The sequence below is a fragment of the Hirundo rustica genome, chromosome Z, assembly GCF_015227805.2.
Source record: "Hirundo rustica isolate bHirRus1 chromosome Z, bHirRus1.pri.v3, whole genome shotgun sequence".
Lineage (NCBI taxonomy): Eukaryota > Metazoa > Chordata > Aves > Passeriformes > Hirundinidae > Hirundo > Hirundo rustica.
The window spans coordinates 81,243,320-81,268,657 of NC_053488.1; the positions used below are offsets into that span (position 1 = coordinate 81,243,320).

Consider the following 25,338-nt stretch of genomic DNA (forward strand, 5'->3'; position numbering starts at 1 on the left):
AGGTGCTATCAATGGAGCAGTTCAAGGCTGTATATTTTGCTCTGTAAGATTTACACATGAATGCCTTTCTACCTACACACATCTTCAAAAAGTGCATAGATGTCTTTAGGTTACTTTATTGTATGACCTCTTAGCCTGGAAAAGTGAGGTTGTCCTATATGCAGGGATCATTCTGGTTATGGAGCTGCATAAAAGAGGCGGGGGGAAAGGTGCTTTGGCTGCACAAAAATATAGTCAAACCCAAATATGTATCTGTGCGTGTGTGTGTCGATGTATTTTGCTTGAAGTAAAACTGAAATCTAAAGCACAGATGAAAATTCCTGTTTTCTAAAAATGGAAATGGAATGCTGCTCATGATGAATTGGTCAGCAAGGAGTACATAAGTCAAAAAGCATTTCACTTTGAGTCACTCAGTCACTTGCTGCCACACTTGGTCTTCACCTGCCCAACACCGAATCTTTGTCTCAGAAACAGAGGCTGCTAAATGGACAGAGAGATGCTGAAGTAAACCAAGACTATAAAAGAGGACATAAAATGGAAGTAGCAGAGAAATAAAATGGCATGGTATGTTGACTGCTCAAGCATGCAGGAGCAAGTGGCCCAAGCCTACCTGTCTGTATTTAAATGTGTTAGAAGTAAGCAACTCTAAAAGCCCAAAAAAGGGCAAAGACAATCAAACCTTTGTGGGTGAGTTCAGAACATTATTTTGGGGTTGTATGTACTAGCTGCATTATGGCTGTTCTCCTAGTGCTTCCCCATAGTATTCTGTGCCATACTCTGAAGGACACCTTCCTGCAGACAAGCTTTTGAAGGACTGAAATTGGTCTTCTTACATAGGACACCTCAGTATTCTTCCCCTTGTCTTCTTCAGATCCTCAAGCAGTCCCTGCTCCTCTGGAGCAGTCAGTGTGAGATTATTTTAGTTACACAGGGAAGTTGTAGGTTTGTGCCATCCCTTTGGATGTTCCCTACGTTGAACTCTGCTTTTCTCCATTGCTGTTTCACTTTTGAGTGGTAATGTCCTGGGCAAGCAGCGCTGGAGAGACACGAGCCAGGTAAACATTGGTAAAGGAATAAGAATGAACCAGAAGAATTGGGAAGATTTTTTCTTCACAATTTCTGTCAGGGGTACTTTATTGTAGATAAATAGAGGGTTCTGATGAAATCTTTAGATCTGGAACACAGAATGAGTGAAATGCATCTTTGCATTCAAAAAGACCCCTGCTAGACTTAGAACTTTGCCACTTCTGTAATTCATAGTCTTTACCCTTATGTGCAGGCATCTGCTGTTTTCTGGTGTTCGGAAGAGAGTCAAGTTGACAAATTAATGTCAATTCAGATTGTTTTAACATACAAAATTCAGATTGTTTTAACATAAAAGAAAGAAAATCAATTGACTTGGATGTAATAAATCAAGCACCTAATGAATTTATTTTATCTTTACAGACTGTTGGGGATATTCTGGAAATGCGCCAGGATCGGTAATTATTTTTTTTTTTTCTTTCAAAATCCTTAAGATCAGTTCTATTTCTAGCATAACTTATTAGGATAATCTTGCCATGTAGCAGTGAAAACCATACACATCCTTTGTCTTCAAAAATGCAGGTTTTAACCTCCTTGAAATAAGGGGGCAGGATATTGTTTTCTTAGATTAGCATCATGGAAATCCTGCATCTCGTCATGTCAGTTCATGTATCTGGTGTTATATTTTCAAAAATCATTTGCACTTCTTGCCACATGAAATAACCAAGGCTGTGTTTCTAACATGCAAAGAAATCATTGATTTGTTGAAAAAAATATATTTACCATATAGCAATAAAACAACATGGAGTTCATCATGCATTAAGGTTCCTTTTAAGCATAAATGTGGGGTTTTTCCTCTCCCTTCTTTACTCTAGCTTCTGTGCACTTTTGAATTGCACAAAGCTGTTCATTTCAAGTGACATCTGCACACAGGCTGATCAGCTCTATCTGATTCTTGACATTTTCCCATAACACTGGTTTTATATTTATTTTAATCCTTATCCTGAATTTGTTTTGAGAAGGAAATTGGAATATGCAACAGAAGTTTAGTCTTAACATTAAGGTGTATCCACAATTTAGGAAAAAAAAACCTACAAACCCGTCATCACTGTTCAAATTGCATTTTAATTCAGAACAGAAACTTTGAACTTGTAATTCTAAATCTTCTGACTTGTCACTGAATCTAAAGAAAGTCTATATGATTCCCTTTCTATGTTCCCAGGCAGAAAATTCTACAGGATGTCAAAAAAGCATTGACACAAAAATAGGGTTTGGTGAAGACCTGTTGTTGAAATGATTGCAGATACTGTCCTATTGAGATAATAGGCATAGCAAAACCTATTTTATTGCTGTAATTGGAAGATACTGGGAAGATGGCAGCTGTCAGAAATGAATTTTGAGCTACACCAGTGAAAACAAATGTAAAAGTTCAGATGCTTTAGGGTTTGTTCAAGGTTGAAGAGAATACCTCACCTTACCTTGCCTTTGCCATCTTCTTTTATTTAATTAAGTGCAAGGCTGTATTTAATTAAGTGCAAGGATATTTTTTTTCAATTTACTATGTTTCTTTTGCAACTTGCATCTAGAGTGGACCACTTTGACTTTCTTTTAGACTAAGAAATGAAAATGGGCTTTGGAGATGATTCCTATCATTTTATGTATGTTAATCGCAAAGGCATGTAGAAAGTGTAGGTTTAAAAATGAAAATGTCTACTGGCTTCTTTTATACTTCACATCCCTGGTATGTTTAAACAGCCTTTTCACATGTACATAAGATCTTAATCACAGGCAAGTGGTTACATATTTACAAAGTTGTGCAAAATAATGTTTAATCCTGCCACATGGTGATTTCTCTTTTAAGAAAATTAAGAGCAGAAAAGCATAACCCATATGAAAATTGTAATACCCTGAACCGTAGGAGTTGGACTTCCTCAAAATTTATTTTAAACAGATGTGAAACTGCAGACATTAATTCGTTCAGTTATTTGAAGTTTAATTAAATATATGCCAGTTCATGACAGCATCTTGTAATGTCACCGAGCAGTCGGTCCTGTGTATGGGAGGTGTCACTGCAACTATTTTATTTTTCTTTTACTGTGGAAAGTTTGTTCCCTCTGTGTTTAAAGGTAAAAGAAAAGATTTTTTTTTTTTTTTCATAAAAATTGCACCATGCTAGACTTGGGAGCCTTGGTGGGTTTTTTTTTCTTTAATGTTTCTCTGAAAACTGTGTCTCTGATAAGGTGGATGTAGAGACAAAAGACCTCACACAGCAAAGGGAAATTGAACTTTGCTTAAAGCAAACAGCCCCAGCTCTGTCTTTATACTCCTGGGTGTGTAAAAACAGGAATCTTCTCACTTCAAAGACACTTTTCAGTATTAGCACTCCCTGGCAGTTTTGTAGGCTGGAGGTACTATCCACTGTTGGTCTCTGCAAGGAGAATTCAGTGAATTCCATGAAGAATAATGTTTAAGTGTAAAAACATCTTGCAATGATACAAGTAGGTACTAGTCTGATTATCATTACTGATGTTCTTCTGGTTGTGTTACAATTCCCCACCTAAGAATCTTCTTTTTCTTGGTGAAAAAGACACCTCTGTAATGTTCTGTCCTGGACCAAATGAGTGGGAATAGATCTCTCATGATTGCTTTTGCCACCAGATAAAAGTTTATTAATGGAGTTAACTTACTTTCATCCACAGTTTGCCCTGGGAAAATGTGATGCCAATTTGAAAGAGTCAGAAAATTTGTGTGTGTGTGCACCTTCTGTGATCTGCTGACCGTTTTTATCATGGAAATATGTGAACCAGACCCTCTCCACATGCTAACAATGTTAAGTCTTCTAAGCAAAGCAAAAAAAAGACAGGCATCTGGCCCTATATGGGCAGCTGTGAGCTCACAGCTCTGGCTGCTGCATGACACCCTGCATAGAAGATTCACACTGCAGGTGACAGGTATCAGGCCCAGACAGCACCAGCTGCATCTCAGCTGACACAGAACAGCTCCTGAGCAGCCACAGAGGAGCAGAGCCGACAAAAATGAGGTGTCCTGGGCAACTTTCCACTGCTGGCCCCTGACTCTGGCATTAGGAGGTAGCAGCAACATAAAACTGCATCTCAGAAAAGGTGGTTTGTAGTGAGATGGAATCCCTTACATGGGCCTTTCACAGAGACCCAGAATCACCCAGTGCAACCCCCTGCCATGGGCAGGGACACCTCCTATTCCAGGTTGCCCCAAGCCCCAATGTACAGCCTGGCCTGGAACACTTCAGGGATCCAGGGGCAGCCACAGCTTCTCTGGGCACCCTGTGCCAGGGCCTCCCCACTCTCAGAGCCAGGAATTCCCAATATCCCATCTACCTCTGCCCTCCTTCAGCCGGAGGCTGTTCTCCCCTGTCCTGTTACTCCGTGCCCTTGTTTACAAGTCCCTGTCTTAAAGAGCCCCAGCTCTATTTTTATGTAGAAAAATAACCTGTCCTACATCTGAGTTTCCCTACTGTCCATGCATATTCATTGGGAATACATAGCCATACTTTTGTCTGCCTTCCTCCAGTTAGAAGTGTTGAATACCAGTTTGCACGTGCTGTGGCACAATTATAGCGTTAGACTAGGAGCAGGTGGGTCTGTTTAGCTATGCCTGAACTTTGGTTTGTTCTGGATTCTCTCCCCTCCTTCCAGGTGAGCGGAAGAGCCCCTATGTGGCCGTGTGCTGTGTGGTGATGGCCTTCAGTATCCTGTTCATGCAGTAGCAGCTGGAGAGTGTCCCCAACAGCAGATCCTCTGTAAGGAAAGGATTCGAAGCCTCACCAAGTCTCTTCTCACATGATGGATAACCTATCTCCTGGTGGACACCCCTGCAGACGGACCAGCATTAGTGATCATAACCCAGATGTGATGTGCTTGTTAATGCCAGGTCAGCACTGACACTCCTGTAACTCATGGAAGGGTGTCTGGTGCATGTCTTGAGTTTCAGGGGAGTCCTGGTTTTTTGGTTGTTTTTTTCTTTTTTTACACCATCAAGTTGAAAAGGCTTGCTGTTTTTAATTCTTTAAAATATCTTGTCCAGTAGACCTGTTGAATGAAACCTTAAAATGGTAAATCAGCCAGAGCAATAAGACCACCCTTTGAAGAATAAAGAGCATTTTGGCTTTAGGGGATGTTTATCAAAGTATTTTTAGTTCTTGCTGCCTGAACATTTCCTCTTGATTTGTAAGTGATGGCTCCCCTCTTATCCTTAAAGTATGACCTTTGACCTAAGTTACACTCAGCTATTTGTTTCTAAACTTGTAATTTCTCAATCTATCAATATTTCTGTTGTTAAGATGTGAAATAAAGGCAGGGACCATAATTGTAGTGATGTCTGATTAGCTGCTGAAAAGGTAAAGATGTGGGATCTGAGACACCTGGACTGCTCTCTGTAAATACCACATGTACTCATATTTATACATTTACATCTCTCAGGTATGTCATTTCCCAGCTTCTTCCAAAATGTTGAGAAAAGGATTCAAAAGGCTCCGCTGCTGCTGTTGCATGTATGGAGAGGTTTCTAAATGAACAGTTGAATGAACGGAATGAACAGTTAGCTGCAGATTAGGAAGTCATGTGTCATAATACAAAGGTTGAAGCAACTAAATTATACTCACCACTGTTAAAGGTTAGATTACTTTTAGTGATGCCTGCCGTTAGCACTTATTTCCTAATTTTGCCCACTCTCAGTAATCTAGTGACTTCTTCAATAATGCCTGACAGGTGTCTGTTATATCAGACAACTGTTTGACTTCATAATGGCTGCATTTGGGAGAGTTGTCTGTTTGCAGTATTTGTTGTTCTGGGTTGGCTTGTGATCAGAAGGAACAAAGCTAAAAAGTAAAACACACTCAAAGGTATGTTAACTCCTGTCATTCTTGTTTGAAAATCTTATTTTTATCAATGCAAATTATCCTGCAACTAGGAAAAAAAGTGATTTTGAATTATGACTTTTGTCTTGTCTCACGTGTACCTGCAAATCTAAATCACCATCAGAAATGGCCATCCAAAACTTCTCTAATCTGGGCTCAGGAAAAATAGGTTTCTCCAATGTGGGCCAAATAGATACCCTTGGCTGTGAACCAGAGCAGTGCAGAACTGTAGGACTGTAACCATGCTGTGCACACACAGAAGCCTGGGACTGGGCAGGAGATGTGGGGAGTGCAAAATCTGCTCCTGTAACTTTAAATGTGGGTGCTGCTCTAAACAGGGCATCAAAGCAACTCAGGTTTGCATTTCAAAGGAGCTGTTCCTCAACAGAGAGAAGGGAGATTCCTAAGGAGTCTTGAGTTTTTACTGTCAGGTGTATACATGTTTAAAAAATGCAGAGAATCATCTGGTAACTTCTTATGTTGAGTAGTTATATTCTAGTTATTCTTCTAATAAATAATGGGATTTTTATGATATTCACACATTTCCTAGTCATCCAAACTGGTGTAATTCCCAGATTAGTTCTTAATAGTATCTGGGGTTTAGTTGCAAGTAGGAATACCAGTGAAAAAACCCAGTGAAATTTTTTATTCCGAGTGTCTGAAAACTGCTCACATGGAGGAACTGTGTTGCAAAAACCTTTTCTGCTAAGGTTTTATCATCTAAGAAGCTCAGACAGGCCTCTTCCTGTTTGTTATTTGTTGTTCAACATTTATTAGTTACATGGCAGGTCATCCTTTTGGCCTAAATGTGCGTGATGGATACTTCCTAGCTGGGAATTTCTTTTTTGATTTCAGTCTATTCATTATGTGCTAGCTGCACAGCTGCTCACCAGACTATCTGGAAACAAGATCTTTAAACTGACAAACTGCAGTTGTTTTGAAATTGCTGCTTCAGGCAGGTGTTTGCCTCAGGAGTAGTTCTTTGGTTTTCAAGATTTTGGCTTTGAAAAGATTGATACCTCATCTCTTTTACTAAGATACAGAGAAAATACTGTTTCCCAGGTTAGAATCTTAAAAGTGTTTTGCTTTCTTGGTTTTCTGTCTTGCAAAAGAGTTTGCACCTACACCAGGTCTGTACACCTTTCTCTGTGCAAAAGGGACAGTGATTAAACGTGACTGAAGCTGTAGTCGTGCCTGCTACTGTGGAAAAGTATTTCCACATTGGGACTTCATCCTTTTTTCCTAAACAGCATCATGGATGTTGTTGATGCCCAAACATCTGAAACACAATGTTGCTCTTGGAACACACAGAGTATTTTATACCCTTGCATGTACTTGGTATGGATTAATATATTAATTTCCATCCACATCTGCACTTTAAATGACCTCAAATTAAAAGCAGTGGTTTATGAAGGCTGAATTGAACAGTGGTAATTGCTATGTTAGGAAAAGAGTAAGGCATGAGTAAGATACGGGATCACTGTGAAGGTCTTATGTTCTGGAGGTACTGATAAGCAGCTGGGCAGACGTGGCTGATGGAGGAGGAAAGACAAAGTGGAGTCCAAGGATGACAGGAAGATTTGCTGTTCTTGGAACAATGTCCCTGTTCTGTGAATGCCCTTTCTACCTCTGTAACCACAGCACTGCGTAGTGGAAATACACTGTCACCAAGAGGTGAAGCCTGCACTGTGATGGAGGGAATAAATGCTCTGTTAGTGCTCTGAGGCTTTTATTATTTCAGTTTGTCTCCTGTTCTGTCCCACTGGCATCAGGGGCAGGGCCCAATCTCTAATGCCTAGGAAGACTCCTTCCCCCCTTCTCTCTTTTGTAATCATCTTCTAGAGAAAAAAAAAAACATCATCTTCCTAATGGTATAAAATTCTGAGCTTGGTTAAACCCACCTGAGGCCAGGAAAGTGTGATTTAAACCTGCTTCACATACTCAGGCAGCAACTTTATCTAGTCCTAGCATTCCCAGCTAAGGAAGATTTTCTAGCCAGGTTTCTTTTCCCTCCCTTTTCTCTTGTTTTATCTGAGGATTACTACTCATTCCAGACACATTTGGGGTGTGGTCTCAACATCCATTACAAGGCCCATGTAGGTTCCACATGTATTTGATGGCACTTGGCTGCCTAGAGAAGCAGTTTTCTCTTAGCTCCCATACTGCAGTGTAATCAGCATGCTGGGCAATGGGAGATTCATCTACGTGCTGAAAAATCCAGTTTTGAGCATGAGGCCTGAATTGTTTACCTGGCTGTTTTATAAATAACACCTCTTTTTGTGATACCCCTAGGCCATGAAGCAAAAGATGTGGAGGAATAGTCGTTCTGCAGGATCTAATGGGGAAAATCCTCCCCAGGTGCAGCATGGCCAGTGTGACACAGCTAACCACTACTCGGTGTTAATTTTTTTTACTCCATTTCAAACCTGAAATGAAAGGCTTTTGTGGCCAAAGGCACACCTGTGTTTTTCAGTCAGTATCTGACATGATATAATCCATCAGGTTTATTTAGGTTTTGCCTAAATTCCATGAGCCCTGTCTCACAGAGCACAGGTACTCAAGCATGACCTGTCTCTTCACAGGGTACCTTTCTGTTTGGCTGTGTTTCAGGTGGAGCCTGGCCTCTTCTGATGGAACATCAACCAAGCTCAAGCCTCAGAGACCTCAGAAATAAAATTACCTTTGGCACTGCAGCTGCCTGATCTCTTCCTGCTTCACCAGTAGCTGCAGGAAGGTTGTTTAACACTTCCTTAGTCTGAACAAAAAAGACCTTGAAAAGAATGTGTTATAACTCATTTAATCCCCACTGGTGTGGGAGGGAGATAACATGTCCTCAAGGACCTGGGTATAAACATTTCCAGAGATACAACTGCTGCTGCCAGCTCCTGGGACATCAGTAGGGGAGATAATTACTTAATTAAGCAGTGAGGAAGTTCCCTTCAGGTCTGTCATGTTCAGAACTTATTCTATGAGAGCATTTTATCATCATTTATCTTGTTTGAAAGGGTTTTTTGGAAGCTGTGCCACAGGAAAAGAGGTTTTCCCTCCAGCCCAGCTCTCAATGAGTGGGAAGCAAGGCAGTGCCCATCCCCAGCTGCTGCAACATTTTCAGTAAAGGGCCATGTTTTTGCAGACTGGCTCAGCTGAGGACCAACCCTCCTGTTTGTGCAGGCCCAATTAACCTCTATCATCTCTTTTTCAAAATAACCCAAAGTCATAATCTAAACACACTATACTGGGCTCCCTGACACCCTCTGCATCACCTGTTTTCATAGAGGAGCCTATCACATCACTCATCCCAAATAACAGCACTTACCTTTGACAAACTCAGTAGTTAAAATGCTGTGTTTTCCCCCAAGGAAGACAAGGAGGTTTTAAAAGGGTAAAATCATACATGGATTCATTTATTCTGGGGGAGAAAAAAATGGGGCTTGTTTTAAAACACAAAAGACTTGTTTTAAACTGAAGAAGTCAAGTCAGGTCAAAATATAAAAGTACCCTTTTCAATTCTAAATCCACAGCTGGTCATTCCCACATGCAAAAACTTAAATAACCTTTCAGAGTTGTAGTAGGGCTAACGAAAACGCCAACCAAATGATAGATGTATTTGGACATTTGGATGTATAAATGTCCCACCCAGTGGAATTAAGAGGAAATAAATACTAATTTGACAGCATTGGCAAGCTGTGTTTTTGACTGTGTAGCACCACCAGCATATTTTACATGTGTATCACAGTCATGAATAAGCCAGTCCAGACACACATTCACAGACCAGTTTTGATTTCCTATTAAGCTACATGCTCATATTTTTCCCCCCCCCACCCTTTCCAGCTAGTAAAGAGCCAAAGGAGTGCACTGATCCTTGTCTGTTTGGAACAAATTACCTCCAAATTCTCATGATTGATTCACACAAGCTGGTAAGACTCCAGGAGACAGGGAAAAAAAATCACTTCCCAGTGATAAGGCATTCTTGACATTTGAATTGTTTGTCATTTGCTAAGGACATAAAACTCTGATACCAAAGATGGCACTTGAAATTATCATCATCACTGGAGACCTGCCTGGGGCTAGAGCTCCCTGTTCCCGAGGGGTTTCTGAGCACATTCAAAGAGTCAGTGAGTTCTCCCCCCATCTCTGCCCTACACAGAACGTGCTTCTGCCTGTCCAGGGACACGTTCTGACATCAGTCTGATCACTTAATGATACCCCTCCTGCACAGACCGGAGACATGGAAAAGATTTTCATCTCTGAATTCACCGTGGCCCCTGGAAGTAATAAAAATTGTTCCCTCCTCACAAGGAAGACCAAATCCTTTGAAATCCAGCTGCTTTCAGGTCATAGCTTGGTGGGTTGGTTTGACCACCTTCATGTTCATATAGTCACAGAATGGTTTGGCTTGGAATGGACCTTAAAGCCCATCCAGTGCCATGAGCAGGGATATCTTCCACTATCCCAGCTGCTCCAAGCCCCATCCAGCCTGGTCTTGGACACTGCCAGGGATCCAGGGGCAGCCACAACTTATCTGGGCACCCTGTGCCAGGGCCTCCCCACCCTCCCAGGGAACAATTCCTTCCCCATATCCCATCCATCCCTGCCCTCTGGAGCCATTCCCTGTGTCCTGTCACCCTAGGCACTTGTCAATTGTCTCTCTCCATCCTTCTTGTGGGCTCTCTTCAAGCACTGGAAGTAAAATACTGATTATACACTTCCCAGTCTCCTCAGGGAAAGCATCAGGGTGCCATCCCTATTCCACCCAAATTCTCCCCTGCAGAAGTTTCACCCTATCACTGGATGAGGTGCCAGACACATGAGGAAATCCTGTGTCAGCACCATGCCTGTGCCAGGCAGCAGCAAAGGGCTGGAGAGGCTGCCCAGGCCACGATTTTGGGCCAGAGAGAGTAAAACCCACTCAGACAATGCTGAATCAGCACAGACACACAGCAGCAAGCTCCAGAGCTTAGCAGCAGTCATTCTTCGACTTCCCCTTTATCCCTCTAAATCCAGCTCCAGAAGCTGCATTAGAGCATCTGATCCTTGGAAGTGTCCAAGCAATTTCTGTTGCAGTCCCTCCTGTGTTTAAACAGATAGCAGATTTTACTTTTTTATGAAAAATTCAATCTTGAGTATTTTGAAGATAGAATCATTCAGTCTAAAAACACTTCTGGTTAGAGCATACCATACTGTTGATGGGGAAACTGGCAGAGACACAATTAGAGACCTCATCAAAGCAAGTGGAGTTTTCAACAGATGGGTTTGCTGTTAAGCAATTCCACAGCCCCATTCGGAATCCTGAGGCATCTTTGCTGGAAGTTTTAGGAATCAGATTAAAAACTGCACCGAGTTATGTGTGATCTTACTTCATTTTAGGAGGTTGCCTGAGTTCTTTGGCAGCACTGAATCCATGCAGTTAACCACCAGACCATGTCTGCTACCAGGGATCCTGCTGTGCTTCCAGTCAGAGTATCCCCCTCACTGATGCCCTGGTGCCTCCGGGTATTTGGGCAGCTCAGCTGTTCATTAATGGAGCTATGGATGTGTGCTGGATGAGGATGCAGACCTCTTCTCCTTCCACCATGTCAGAACACCCACCAGCTTTATGGGGAACAGCACTCAGCTTATGAAAAAGAGTTCAGGGCAGGGAGGGAAAACCTCATCCCATTTGTGTTCTGAGAGAACCAAGATTATTGATGAACTATTAATTATCACTAAATATGGTGAAGGATGTTGCCTAAATTGTATGTAGGGACAGAAAGAGTGAGACTTACTCAGACTTTAAATCAGCCAAGTAATTTAAACTGTAATCCAGATCTCAGTCATTTAAACAGCTGTAACTCCAGCATCTCTAAGGAGATGTTTTATCAATTTATCACTAATTATATCTGAAGCTTCCAGGCCTGTGCTGTTCTGCTATGCTGCTGATACAGATTTTGGCACTTCCACCTTTCCAACTCCTACTTCTCTATTGCATGCCCACCTTGAACAAACTTTCTGGGATGACTAAATAAGCTTTACTTCCAAAAACCTCATTTACAACAGGCTGTGGTTTTATTCTCATGAAAGCTTTTTTCTTAAAAATAAGACTCTTATCAAAACTTTCTATCTCAGAAAATACATTATTATCCCCCATTTCAACATAAAATGTTCTTGTTTTGGAGGGAAAAGAAAGATTTCAATGTAAATGTAAAGAACAATGCCTCAAAATGTCTACAAAATTTACAATTCACTAATGTGTATGATGCTACCAGATGATACTCATAGGGAATGACAATAGAAGCGTGTCCAACTGGTTATTATCCCTGTTCCAAAAGTGCAAACTAATCTTAGCTGTCCTTATGATTTACAGCATCACTAATGGAAGCAGTTTAGCAACATTTTCTGGCAAGCAAGAGCATGTGCACCAGGGAGAGGGAGAAATATCTTATACTGGAGGGAGAGGATATGTTTACTGAATGGGAGCATCAGGGATCCTGTAAATGTAAAGCACACAAATAGAATTAAAACATTCTGGGTTTTCCTCTGTGTTTCTGTATATCCATTAGTGAGTACATAAATTAGAGTCACCAGCACTGAGAATTATTCTAAATAATGTTGATATTATATCCAGACCCAAACAGGGCCAAAATGATTTTAACTCATATCTTGGTTGTTTTCAACTGATCTAAAATTTCCCGATGTCATTCATGTGAGGCAAAGATGCCTCCAGAACCGATTTAGCCCCATTTCTGATATTTTGTAACAATGCTCTATTTTGTGATAGTAATTCTCCACTGTGTTTGTTCTTGGAAGCCTCTCTTCCCTCACAATTTCTTTTTCATGTACAATTCCTTTTTCCTCAGACTCTGGATTATCACCCATTTGTTCCCACAGGATAGCTCCCATGACACTATTTCTGCTAAGTCTAACAGCAATAGCACCTCACCTGGAATTGTCACACCTGCCAGATGATTTGCCCAGTATTTTCCTACCTTTCTGAGGAAAAAAACAGTCATCTATTGAAATGTATAAAAGTATTTAGGTATTCAACCTCTTTGGTTCTGTGGCTGTATCACTGAAGAAAGAATACTGGTTTCTCAAGGATTAGTTTTTCTTGACCATTGTCTCTTGTTCTTTTGGCTCCTGCTTGGTGGCTCCTTTCCACAAGCAGCCTGGAAGAAAGAGTCAAAGAAAGCTGTGGGGCCACCAGGGAAATCAAATGGTATCATTACAAGTGGCACAAAACAGTAAATTAAAGTCTTCCCTTCCTCAGGCTGTTTACATTTCTGTATGCTTGGGTGACTGAAATGGTAGGATTAATTAAACCTAGCACCAGTCAATTCTACAGAAGTGAATCTGTTTCATAATTGTAAAAGTGAAGAGGCTAGAAACGGGAGGATATTTCTCTTTTCTACCACATCTGGTTGAAAAAGAGTATGTTTTTCTAGACAAGCATGAAAATGGAGATGAAAGAGGAGTTTTCCACTAAAAAAAATTTTAAAAAACCCAACAAAATAAAATAAAGGCTAGTTGATTATGGTTATGGAAGTGGTTGGGAATGAATCAAACCCAGGAAAAGCTGCTGCCAACCTGCACAAATGTTATGGCTGATTGCCAAAAATCAACCACATAGTAGAACAAACACCAGGCTGCTTGGCTCTAATCAGAGTCTGCAGCACTGGGTGGATGACAGGGCTGGAGTGAGCAGCTCTTCCTTCACTGGGGGTGGACCTGTGATCCACAGAATCATCAGGGTTGGAAAAGACCTCCAAGGTCAGCAAGTGCAAACATGAGCGCAGCACCGCCAAGTCCAGCACTAAACTATGGCCCCAAGTGTCACCTCTGCATGTCTTCCTTGCCCGTGCACAGGCCACAAAACATCCGTGGTGCTGCAGAGCAGCAAGGATCAGTTAAGACAGCAAAACTTAAGAGGCATGGACATTTTCCCAGGAAAAACAGGGAAATCTCATTTCTGCTGCTCTCTGCTTTCTAACATCACTTAGAAAGAATGCCATTCCGCCTGGTTCTTCAGCCCAGGCTCTTCTCAAAGAGCAAATTGGCTGCCACATTGTGCATAACGAGGACAAAAATTTCCTCTCCATATAAAAGAGATGTCCGCCTTTGTTTGCCATGTGTCCTTTTGTTACTAGAAGCTTTCATCACCTGCACCTGGACAAAGGATATGCACAGTCTATTCTTATGGAGGGCTCAAAAGGCAAGTCTCCATCTGTCCCTCAGGGAAAGACGTGAAGTGTCATTTTAGAGATGCCTGAATCCTCACTTTTTTAACTTAAAACACTCCTTGACATTTTCCAGGCCAAGTTGGACATGGCTTGGAACAACCTGGCATAGTGGAAGGTGTCCCTGCCCATGGCAGGGGGTGGCACTGGATGATCCTCAAGATTCCTTCCAACACAAACCATCCTGTGATTTGATGATATATATCAGACTTACTTATAATAGGCATTTTTCTGGATATTTGGACATTAAGATAAACAATTTCAGAGATAAGAGTTCATACAGATTTCCAAAGCATGCAGTTCTCAAACCCTTAGGTCTTCATTGGTTACAATTATACCCAAACTTTGGATTAAGTGTCTTTGCAGACTATGAACCATAAAACCCAGCATCTTCACCACACTACCATGGACCTCAGCAAAAGTAAGACTCTGCCCTTTTCCAGAGTTTTGCTTGGTTTCTCAGCAGTGCAAAACTGGCATAAACCCTCCATAAATAAATTTTCTTTCTAGGAAATATTTTAAACTTGAATTATTTCCACTGGAATTGCTAATGCTGGATTCTACAGAGAAACATTCCCATCCCTGGAAGTGCCCAAGACCATGTTGGACAGGGCTTGGAAGCAATCCGGAGAGTGGAAATGTCAAAAAATTTTTAGAAAATCCTAATTAAAAAATACAGATCAATATAAACTGCAAAAAGTATAGAGTAAATCTTCAGCAGAAGAGGTTTCCATGGAAGGGGAGCAATTAATCCCACTGCCAATTAAATAAACCTGGGGCAATGGAATCTGGGTAATGCAAACCACACAAGGTGGCAAGTGCTGATAAAACACTACTTGTGGTTAAGGTGACAAGAGCTACATTTCCTTTTTCTGGAAAAAGTTGCATTCTAAAGTGTATTTTGTTCTGAAGTAGAACAGTTTGGGAAAAAGTAATAATAAAGGTTTAAAAGTACCTTTTTATAATAGAGTTTTTAATTGATTGGAATAATCTGAAAAAAATCTGAGCAGCTGAATAGACAGACAAAGCCAGAGACATTGGCAATCTTCAGTGGAGAGTGGATAAGCATGGGGAAGTCTCACAGGGTCAATATTTCATGGAGGAAACATAATTTTAGTGGAAAAGCCGGTTACATTTTGGTAAGGCAGCAGTCATGAAAAATAATTTCACTGAAATGAAACCTTAGTTTCACTTTGTATAACCAAGGCAGAGTGTCTTGATGAAGAATGTGGTGAGGAACAAGGTCCAAGTCCTCAGCAGAAGAACATCAGGAAGACACATCTGTGCTTTATCTTGGTGGATAACGACGCCTAAAAGAACTTCCAGAAAATTTATGAGGAGTTCTCAGACACCTTTCACACACTTGAGAGTAATTTTTCATAAACACTATTGCCCAAAGTATAGGCACTGCGGGAAAATCGAGGTCAGACTTTTTGCCTCAGTTGCAAAATACAGACCTGTGCCTGGGGAAGGAAAACAACAGGAACAAAAGTGACAGGTAAAATGCCAGGTTTTCTTGGGACAGCAAATCCATACAGGAGCACAAACAAAGCTGTTCTGATGTAGGCTGCTGACTCTCCCGTAAGGGCCGCTGACATCAAAGACTCCCCGCCTAAGAGTGCCTAACAGCCCCTTTCCTCCCTGCAGCACGGAGCTGGCAGGAAATTCCAGATATTTACCGAGCTGAGCTCCTGAAATGAAAGCTGCCATTCAGAACCAGCCTGAGGAAGGCAGCAGCAGTGAAATTTAGCATCTGAGCCATACATGCATCGTAAAAGCTTTCAGTTTTACCGTGCTGGGATTTTGGCACAGGATGACCAAAGTTCAGCCCTGAGTTGCTGACATATTAAATCTAAACATACCAGTAACTGTGGTGTGAAACCACAGTTTTGATTCCAATTTCAATTCTGTTGAGTCTAGCAGAGGTATTTCTGATGCAGGGAAATAAGGTACGATCGGGATTACAATGTACTTGAAGAAAAAAGAAAATTACAGGGTACTTCATACTTTTTCCTTTTCTTTCCTTATTTTTTTAATAAGCCTTCTCATGATAAGACGCCTGTTGTAGTGATTTATGGACACCCACACAGCAAGACTGGAAAAAACCCCCTCTGTAACAAACCTTCAGATAATCCCAAACTGTAGAATTTAAGATTGTTCTACTGCCAGTATTTTCATGGCCATTTTTATAGCAGTGGGTTGTTTTTCTCAATTATTTTCCTACAGTAAATCCTATTACAAACAATAGACAGGGAAAAGCATTCTTTTAATTCATTACACTTAGGGAGTGTTAATCACTATAGCAAGCTTCAGGATACGGAGCTTTAGAGTGAACTCACCACAGAACTGCTGGCTGAGGAGAAGTCTGAGGAGATGTCTTCAGCCTCGTATGAGCTAAAGTGAAAAATTGTGTGAAGCCACCATTAGAACACATTACCAAATGTGTTTATGTGTGCAAAAAAATGTGTTTTTTAAGATTTCCCAAAAGAAGTAAAGTTCATGCCAACGGTAATGTCAGATGACAAAGGTGTCAGTCTCATGTTCCAGCACTGAAAGTCCATTTATAGTGTAGATGAACCTTTATTCACATGCTCAACTTCACTATTTAGTTTTTCCTAACTATCAGGAAAACCATATGTACCTACTCTTTTTTATTCTTGTCAAGTTCATCAGCCCCTTCAGCTTCAAAACCACAAAAGGTGGCTTTTGTTCTTATTCAAGGCTCTTACTCAACCTGCAACCTACCTCCACTTTCTTGCTGTCTCTGTTTGTCTCGTTACAGTGTTTGCCATGCTGCTTCAAAAAATAAAGTGACAAAAATGTACAGAGCTATGAATCAGACGTAAAAAAAGGTATCTGCAGCCTGAACCTGCTTTATGATGTTCTTGGGCTGTCTATTATGAAGCATATTTCCTGGTGAAGAAAACAGATAACCCCTCTATCTGGAAGACAATTTGGGAGCACAGACAGGGAGTTTAATCATGATTTCTGCAGCCTACTTTCAGTGCAAGCTCTTAGCATGTGCACAGTGATCCTCTGAGTCGGTGAATAAACTGATTTTTAATATATTTTTAGATGATATGAGATGGAAAAAAATACTTTGGAGAATCTCATGTATAGAATAGTTAAATTTTCTGACTTAAATTACTATGGTCTACAGTCTATGGTCTAAATATTCATGGCATGAGTTAAGACTTTGGCTCATCAGCTAATTCTTGGCTTTCTCGGCAGTGACACAGCTTTCTCAGTCATGTATTGAGTATTTATTAATTAATGACAAGGTGTTAGTGGAAACAATTAGCTCCAAACTCCCTACTGAGTGTTTTCCAAACAAAATATATATATATTTAGCATCTCATCAGAGAAGGGTGTCCCGGCAACATGCATTATTGCTGTGGCCATCATGTTAACTGGACTATTCTCATGAGAGGGTTTGAGAAAAGACCATGCCAGGCCTAAGCCAGAGTTTAATCTAAGTCCAGACCTAACCTTTTTCTAGGTAAGACCTATACATACCCTTAAATCAAACTGTTAAGGGGAAAAATTATATTTTGTGAAGATTTTTTCTCCTAACTCCAACACCTATGATGTCACACTAGCATAGGCAATTGCAGGGCTTTCCTCACATATGAAATGTGACTCAGCTTTAGATTTTTTAAAAATATCTGCAATTAAATAATATTGCGCCAGGATTTACCTTATTGCTGCAAGCAAATTGAAACAGCACACAAAACATGCCGATATTCCAAACATAACATAATAGCAAGCAAAAATCCACCATCTTAAAAGAGAAAAGTCGTTTCCTCGTGTACAGGAAAAGTCCTAAAGGAGTTTTAGCTGGGATTTTTTTTTTTTTTCCCTTTTGAAGTGTCAGAAGCTCTTTCACAGGACCTCTCATGAGAGGCTGCTGATAAGAACCCCGTGGGCACGAGAGGAAGGGCACAGCAGGGCCATGGGTCAGGGACAGAGACGCGCGAGCATCCGCAGGCACGAGTGATAAGATTGACAGGGTCAGCTCCCCTGGTGCTGCAAGAGTCAGGCAGGAGGGAAAAATACACTGATTTACCCTACTTAAAATTACTGATGCCTGCAGAAGAGTTCAGGAGGACCAAGTGCATGAGCAGTAAAAGGTGTGCTGGGAGACATGGCCTGAGCTGCTCGCAGACCTCACCAGAAAGTTCAGAGGCAGAGGAGATTGAGCCCCTCCAGAAGTTCCTTTGCCACATGAGATACATACACAGCACCAGTCCTTCCCTCACTGCTGAGCTCTTAAGAGGTACCAAACCCTACAGGTAAACATTGGCATGCACATGGGAAAAGATGTTAAATTTTGGTTTTAAATTCTTGGTACACTTGGGTAATCCCAGGCAGCTCTGACTTGATTCTCACCCAGCAATAAAAGGAATTTATATCTTCCTTTTCTCAGTCTAAATAACTTGCTTATTTGGGCCAGTTATTTTTCCTGCTCTTGGCTCCAGCCCTCCCATTAGTGAATATTATAATGTTCAGGAAAAGAAATCCAGCTGGTGGAGTGAAGGCTCTACACTAATTAAATGGGAAACTTCCAGCATGCCTGTTTTTCATCTAAACAGCATATGCATTTAAGTCAGGGTTAAAAAAACTCCTATATCTTCAAGATTTCATTTATAGGCACATCTCACAAAAGACAGTGAAAAAATTTTAATGTATCTTCATCTATTTTATCTTAAAGTAGCCTAAGGAAATGTAAGGTTAAAACTATCACCTTCGCTTCAGGATCAGCCATACTTCACAGTAGAGGTCATGCTTCTTGTATTTAGGAAATTTCTTTCCCCTAAACAAGTTCCGGAAGTCCTCTTTTGATCTTCAAATAGTTTATGGTCATGAAAGAATCGCAGAATCACAGGCTGGTTTGGGTTTGAAGAGACCTTAAAGCCCATCCAGTACCACCCCTGCCATGGGCAGGGACACCTTCCACTGTCCCAGGCTGCTCCAAGCCCCAGTGTCCAGCCTGGCCTTGGACACTGCCAGGGATCCAGGGGCAGCCACAGCTTCTCTGGGCACCCTGTGCCAGGGCCTGACCACCCTACCAGGGAACAATTCCTTCCCCATATCCCATCCATTCCTGCCCTCTGGCAGTTTAAACTTGTCCTAACAAAAAAAAAAAAAAAAAATTGCAATTTTGTCCATTTTAACCAACTTGGCTCAAGAAAGTTCCTCTGTGTGGGCCAAAACATGCAGGAAATATTATTTCTAATATTTTGTGCAATATGTAATACCCAAGTGGTAATTTCTAAAAATTATTCCCTGAACAGAAACTTCATTCCCTCTTTTACTGAGGTTTTAAATTATATATAAAAGCAGTTTCTTGAGAGTTTTTTTTTCAAATCTTTCTTTCTCTTCTTTGTCTTCCTTAGCTTGACAAGAAATCTAGAGACAAAACTAAAATTACATTATATTTTCTTTGTCTTCATTTTGTACTGTACTGGAATAGAGCAGAGCACTACAAAGTGACTTCAAATCAGGTTTCAGAAAGTTAAAAATAAAGGATCATGATGGAATTAGAAAACTCCCACAGAAATTTTATAGGAAGTAGTGCCATTCACACAGACATTGTGTGCTTGGAAAATCCCTGCCTTCTCACCAAATTGTACAATTTCTTATAACTGAAATGCAGCAGAAAAATGAAGAAGTGAACTATCAGTACAACTGTTGCTGATATGCAGGAGGCCATCTTTGATTCCAGCTGTTTCTGAAGATTCATTGCTTTCTGTAAAACGTCCTTGAGTTTGGAGTTGCAGTCATGGATTGTGGAGATTCATTCCAGTGCCACAATCCAAAATCCAGATTCTACTCTGTGCCATTCCCAAAGGGTGATGCCCTTATTGGTAGATGGTGACTATGAATCAAGATAAACAAATTAAATTTCTTTCTCATCCATAGCTGTCCTCCACAACACCCTTTTTCTTCACCATTTTACCTGATCCTGAGCAGGAATTGAAGATTCAAAAATTAAGTCACCTTTATTCGTAAAGTGTAAAATCCTGGACCGTGAGAAGGAAAGGCATTTTCATGGAAGGAATCAGGGTTTCACCCAAAGTGTGTGATACTTTTCAGAATGTATGCATTGTTTGGAATTACTTACGACATTTCTTCCTTCCTTCCAGCTGCCCACAGGGATTCCCATCAGCTCACTGTCCTTGGTGGTAGATAGCCTGCTGTGAGTTAATTGTGATCAGTGAGATCACACATGAGGAATTTTGTTCTGATTAAGTCAGCATGAAAATGCTTGTGGCACAAGTTTTACTAACAGTGAGAGTGGGAATTTTATTTTCTGTTAATCCTCTGTTGGTGAATTTTCATCTGGGTGACGCAAGGATAAATGGGAAAGTAGCACGATTGGAACAAAGCAACTAAAACTGAGCAAAAATGAGTTCAGCTTTCATCTGACTTTTCTCCTATAAGGGCTGAGATTTTCATATTGTTTATATTGTATTGTTTCATTCATGTTTATGCATGTAAATAGGCTCAGCTTGGCCACAGAGAATTTCACTGCTTCCATTAAATCTTCATAGCATGACAGGCATTACCTCCACAGGTATCATCACTGGTGTTTCCTACAGGCTTCTAGACAAATCCTAGTAATGTAATTCGGGGAGAATCATTAATTTCTCACAGATACAAATGGGCACTGAAAGGGGAGATGCCTCATTTCAGGTCTCAGTGCAACTCTTGAGCTCCTCAGCACCAATGTATTCCCAGCTCTGGGAACATCTGACACGTGTCATGTGACAAGAAGTTACCTTGGCAACTCACTCCTGTTTCCCAACACCATCCCTCCCGGAGCCTGGGATTCTGGGAAGAGCTGGGAGTGGGAAAGGCTCTCTGGGCAAGGGAGGCAGTCGAGAAAAGAGGTGGAATAAATGGGAAAGTTTGAGGTAGATGAGCTAATCACCAGGCAGAGGCAGAAAATATTCCAGGATAAATATCAGGTCCTTTGTTCCAAAGAAAACTTCTTGTTCAGAGTCAGACAGTCTTTCCCAACATCAGATAAGATTTTGGCAGGAGGAAGCTCTGAGCACCTAAAGGATATTCATTCTGAACAGTTTAGAGATGCAGTATTTTTGCAGAGCAAGGCTGATGATGTCTGGGGGAAAAAACAAGAAGTCTCCCCTCACAAAAGAAAATTCCCCAATACTCAGAAATATTCCTGACTAAAAAGAATAGAAAATAATAATAATAATAATAATAATAGGTCCAAATCCATTTAGAAAGAGCACATCTGTATTACATAGCTTTTCTATTTACCCTATTTATTTGAGAAGTTGTAGCACACAAAAGAGGAATCAATACTTTTCCTTCTTATAGGGAGAATTGATACTCTCTAGAGCAATTGTTTTCATTACAGACTCATTAAGCAGAATAGAGGAAAGCTCTGTGTGTCATCTTTCCCATTCCCAGCTGTTGCTGCATAAAGAGACCCAGCCCTGGAAAGAGGGAGAACTGGAAATGTTAACTGCTACACTGACATTCATAGCCATGTAATTTCTGCAGGATATAAGAAATCATAATTTATTTTTATTCCAGGCTTATCACAGAAAATTGATTCTTTCCTCAGTTTATCTAGAATAACATACAGACAAAGGCACACATTCGCTGAGGAAATAATGAAGTAAATTAATGTGCTTTTTATTTTGTTTTTGGAGGAACTAAAACAAGGATTTCCCTGTTGTAGGCAGCAATGTCATGTGCAATAATCTGGTCATTGTAAAGGCGTATCTGGTCCTAATTCTCAACCAGCACCAGATGTTCCCAAGGCGTGTTCCCTTGCAAGGCTGCTTCACTGGAGAACAATAGCGCAGGGATTTCGGCTCCCGTGTTTCGGCACCTCATCACGGCTGTTAGGATGGGGAGAGGGATTTCAGGGCCGTCACCCTGCCAGGGAGGCCGTGCTGGCCAAGGGGGGCATTTAAAGGAGGGTTGGGGTCGTGGCTGTTAGCTCAGCCTGACGCAGGGTCAGCGTGTCCCTCTCCCAGAGCATCCCAGGAAGGGCCTGGCGCCCCTCCAGCCAGTGGCCGGCCGCTCTCACACGGATCAGGTTGTGGGAGACTCGTGCCTATGGCCAAGCCCCGCTAATTTGGAGAGGCTGGATGCTCAGTAGGGCTGAGGGTGTGAGGGTTACAAGGGATGCTCTGTGCTGGGGATCAGCCGCCGCTCCACGGGGCTCCTGGCAGTTGTCACCATGGCTCCTTTCCCCGCCACGTCCAACAGGTGCCCCCAGGCCGCCGGCTGCCGGTGGCACACAGCCCCCAGGATTGCCTCTAGGATTTTAGCTGTTACATTTTTCAAATCTTGTGCTGCTTTAGGGTATAATTCCAAACTCCGTATAGAGTGATAGTTACTGTCTTCACAATTTGGTCAGACAAAACAATCTCTCTAGGCATGGGAATCAAGGACACCCTGTACAGCCTCAGGCTCCAAAATGTACAAACAAAAGTGAGTTTGGAAGGGAGCAAACTGGGGGTAAATGGCTTCATTACCTGAAGCTGTAATTGGAGGATTAATGCCTGATATGTAAATGGACCAAACTTACAGTAGTCCGAAAATCTCGTGACTATTGTCCATTTTTGAGTTTAGCCCCTGTGGAAGCTTTGTCTGCCCTTAATGTACCTGAAGGCCCTTCATTAAATCTATCCATTTTTATTCTCTTAATTCTGTCTGGCCTCTGTTTTTAAGTGAGCCTGAAAAAGGCATCACCGAGCAGAACCCCAGGCTGGCTGCAGGCCAGAGGGTCTCCAGACCTTGCTTCTGGCTGGGTCAGTGTGTCCCAGGTCACACCAGGGGTGCCACTCTCCGCCCCAGTCACAACTCTTCTCCTTTCTTTCATGCCCAGCCTTACTGATCACCCCATCTTCCAACACCCGCTCTGCATTTGGGGCTGTGCTGCCTCAAAAGTGACACTACCCCCCTGCCCCCCACAGAAATGAGCATCAGGGGCTTTTTCCTAACACAAAACATTTGGACATTGGGATGGTCATGTCAAGCCCCTGAAGAGGGGTGCAGAATAGATATCTTCCACTGCTTTTCTTTCCCGTACACCTGTGTGGTGTACTGTGAATTAGGATGGATCCTCCTGAGCATGTTTTCCTCAGTAAGGACAGGGTAATGATTCCCACCAAATAAGTTGTAGCTTTGTGACAACTTCTGCTGTAACTCCTGGGGTGTATGGTATGGTTTGATGACCTTAAATGTCTTTTCCAGCCTTAATTCTATGAATGTAGAATGATGCTCTTTAGTCTGCATATTATATTTAAGTTCCTGTACTGCTTCAGCAAAAAAATGATTTTCAAAACTTATGTAAAATTGTGATCTGAGTAAAGGAAGACTCTGGCATAAAAATTAATCACTTCTCATCACATTTTACACAGGAAGGAACCCAACTGTTGATGAGTTACTTGCACAACTAGGTCTCCAGAATCAAAACGTAGCAATGCTGAAATGCATATGGCCTTTTTTTCTTTTTTGAGAGATGGAAGCAATTTATAAATATCTCAGGAGACCTGAATTACAATGCTGTAGAGCAGAAGAAGAAAGTTGCAAAAATGGGCAATTACATTTAGTGATGGCATATGCCATGAAGATGTGTATCCTTTGCACAAATACTTTTCATTTTGAAAGATTCTTGATTGTGAAATAGTTTCAGGCATGAAGAGTGGGGGTCTCACCTGAGATTTAGCAGTTCTGCAAGAAATCAGGTTTGCTCTGCCTTGTTTCCAGAATAAAATGAGCTTGTTTGCTCAGCAGAATTTCTGGGTGAAATAGAAGTACTTGCCCCACATGCAGTCACAAGACTTTTTATAGCAACAGGATGGACATAGCAAATCCCTGCCTTGGGGCAGAGACATTTCTGCAATGATATTGCTGTTCAAAACCAAGAACACAGGGAAAGCATGAAGAGTTTCCCCAAAATTTGTCAGCATCTGATCAAAATCTTTATAAGTTCTAGAAAGAGAGTAAGTGTACTAATTGTCATCTGTGAGTAAAGCTAAATGTTAAAACTTGTCCCACTTTTGTTTATTTGTTTGGGCTTTCTGTTGTTGTTGTTTGTTTATTTTTGTGGCGGGAGTCTTGTTGTTGACTTTGTTTTTGTTGTTGTGGTGGGGGTGGGTTTTTTAGGTTTTGTTTCTTTATTTTTGTGAAAAAACCTTGAAGCCCCACCTGAGTCAGGCTAGATTTTACTAAGGATAGTAAAAGCAGTAGGACACCATCCTACTGAGCAGCTACAGAGAACATTATCATTATTTCCCTTCAGAAAAATAACACCTGAAGGAGCTAATAATGACAATCTAATGGAATTGAAGAATCATGGAATGAGTTGGGCTGGAAGGGATCTTAAAGTTCAGCTCTTTCAAATCGTTCTGCCCTGGCCAGGGACACCTTCCACTGTCCCAGGCTGCTCCAAGCCCCAGTGTCCAGCCTGGCCTTGGACACTGCCAGGGATCCAGGGGCAGCCACAGCTTCTCTGGGCACCCTGTGCCAGGGCCTCCCCACCCTCCCAGGGAACAATTCCTTCCCCATATCCCATCCATCCCTGCCCTCTGGCACTGGGAAGCCATTCCCCGTGTCCTGTCCCTCCAGCCCTTGTCCATTGTCTCTCTCCATCTTTCCTGCAGCCCCTTCAGGCACCGCAAGGCCACACTGAGGTCACCCCAAAGCTTCTCCTGTCCGGGCTGAACAATGCCAGCTCTCGCAGCCTTTCCTCCCAGCAGAGCTGCTCCATCCCTCTGCTCATCCTGGAGCCTCCTCTGGCCTGGCTGCAGCAGCTCCAGCTCCTTCCTGTGCTGGGTCCCAGGGCTGGGGCAGCTCTGCAGGTGGGGTCTCAGCTGAGGGGCAGAGGGGCAGAATCCCCCCTCCCCTGCTGCCCACGCTGGGGCTCAGCCCAGCACAGGGGGATTGGGCTCCCTGCACACACTGCCAGCTTATTTTGAGGTGGTTTTTTTTTTTTTTAGCATAAAGCTTTGTAAACCCTTCCATCTGTCTCTAGATCTGTAGGATCTACCCTCATCAGGTCGGGATTTGAGAGGCTCCCCTTTAGTTCGCTCAGAATTTCACTTCAAGTTCTGACCATACTCACACAGATACAATAATGTGTCAGTAACTGCAAGAATCGAGCAATAAAAACCTTCTGCAAGAGCTGAAATTCACGCCAAATGCTCTGACAGATGTGAT

General features: G+C 41.8%; 1 protein-coding gene across 2 annotated transcripts in view; it reads left to right on the forward strand.

Moving 5' to 3' along the window:
- Positions 1-25,338, forward strand: part of TMEM167A (transmembrane protein 167A) — a 60,355-nt gene that overhangs the window by 13,638 nt on the left and 21,379 nt on the right. Inside the window, exons 3-4 of one of the 2 annotated variants that reach the window (XR_005704391.2) lie at positions 1,447-1,481; positions 4,698-4,932. Coding sequence is in view for 1 of the 2 variants with exons in the window: in XM_040089753.2 (XP_039945687.1) it covers positions 1,447-1,481; positions 4,698-4,768 (106 nt within the window). In the remaining variant the exon portion in view is untranslated. Of the gene's footprint in view, positions 1-1,446; positions 1,482-4,697; positions 5,906-25,338 lie in introns of those variants that run through there. The other variant, XM_040089753.2, reaches the window with a different exon arrangement.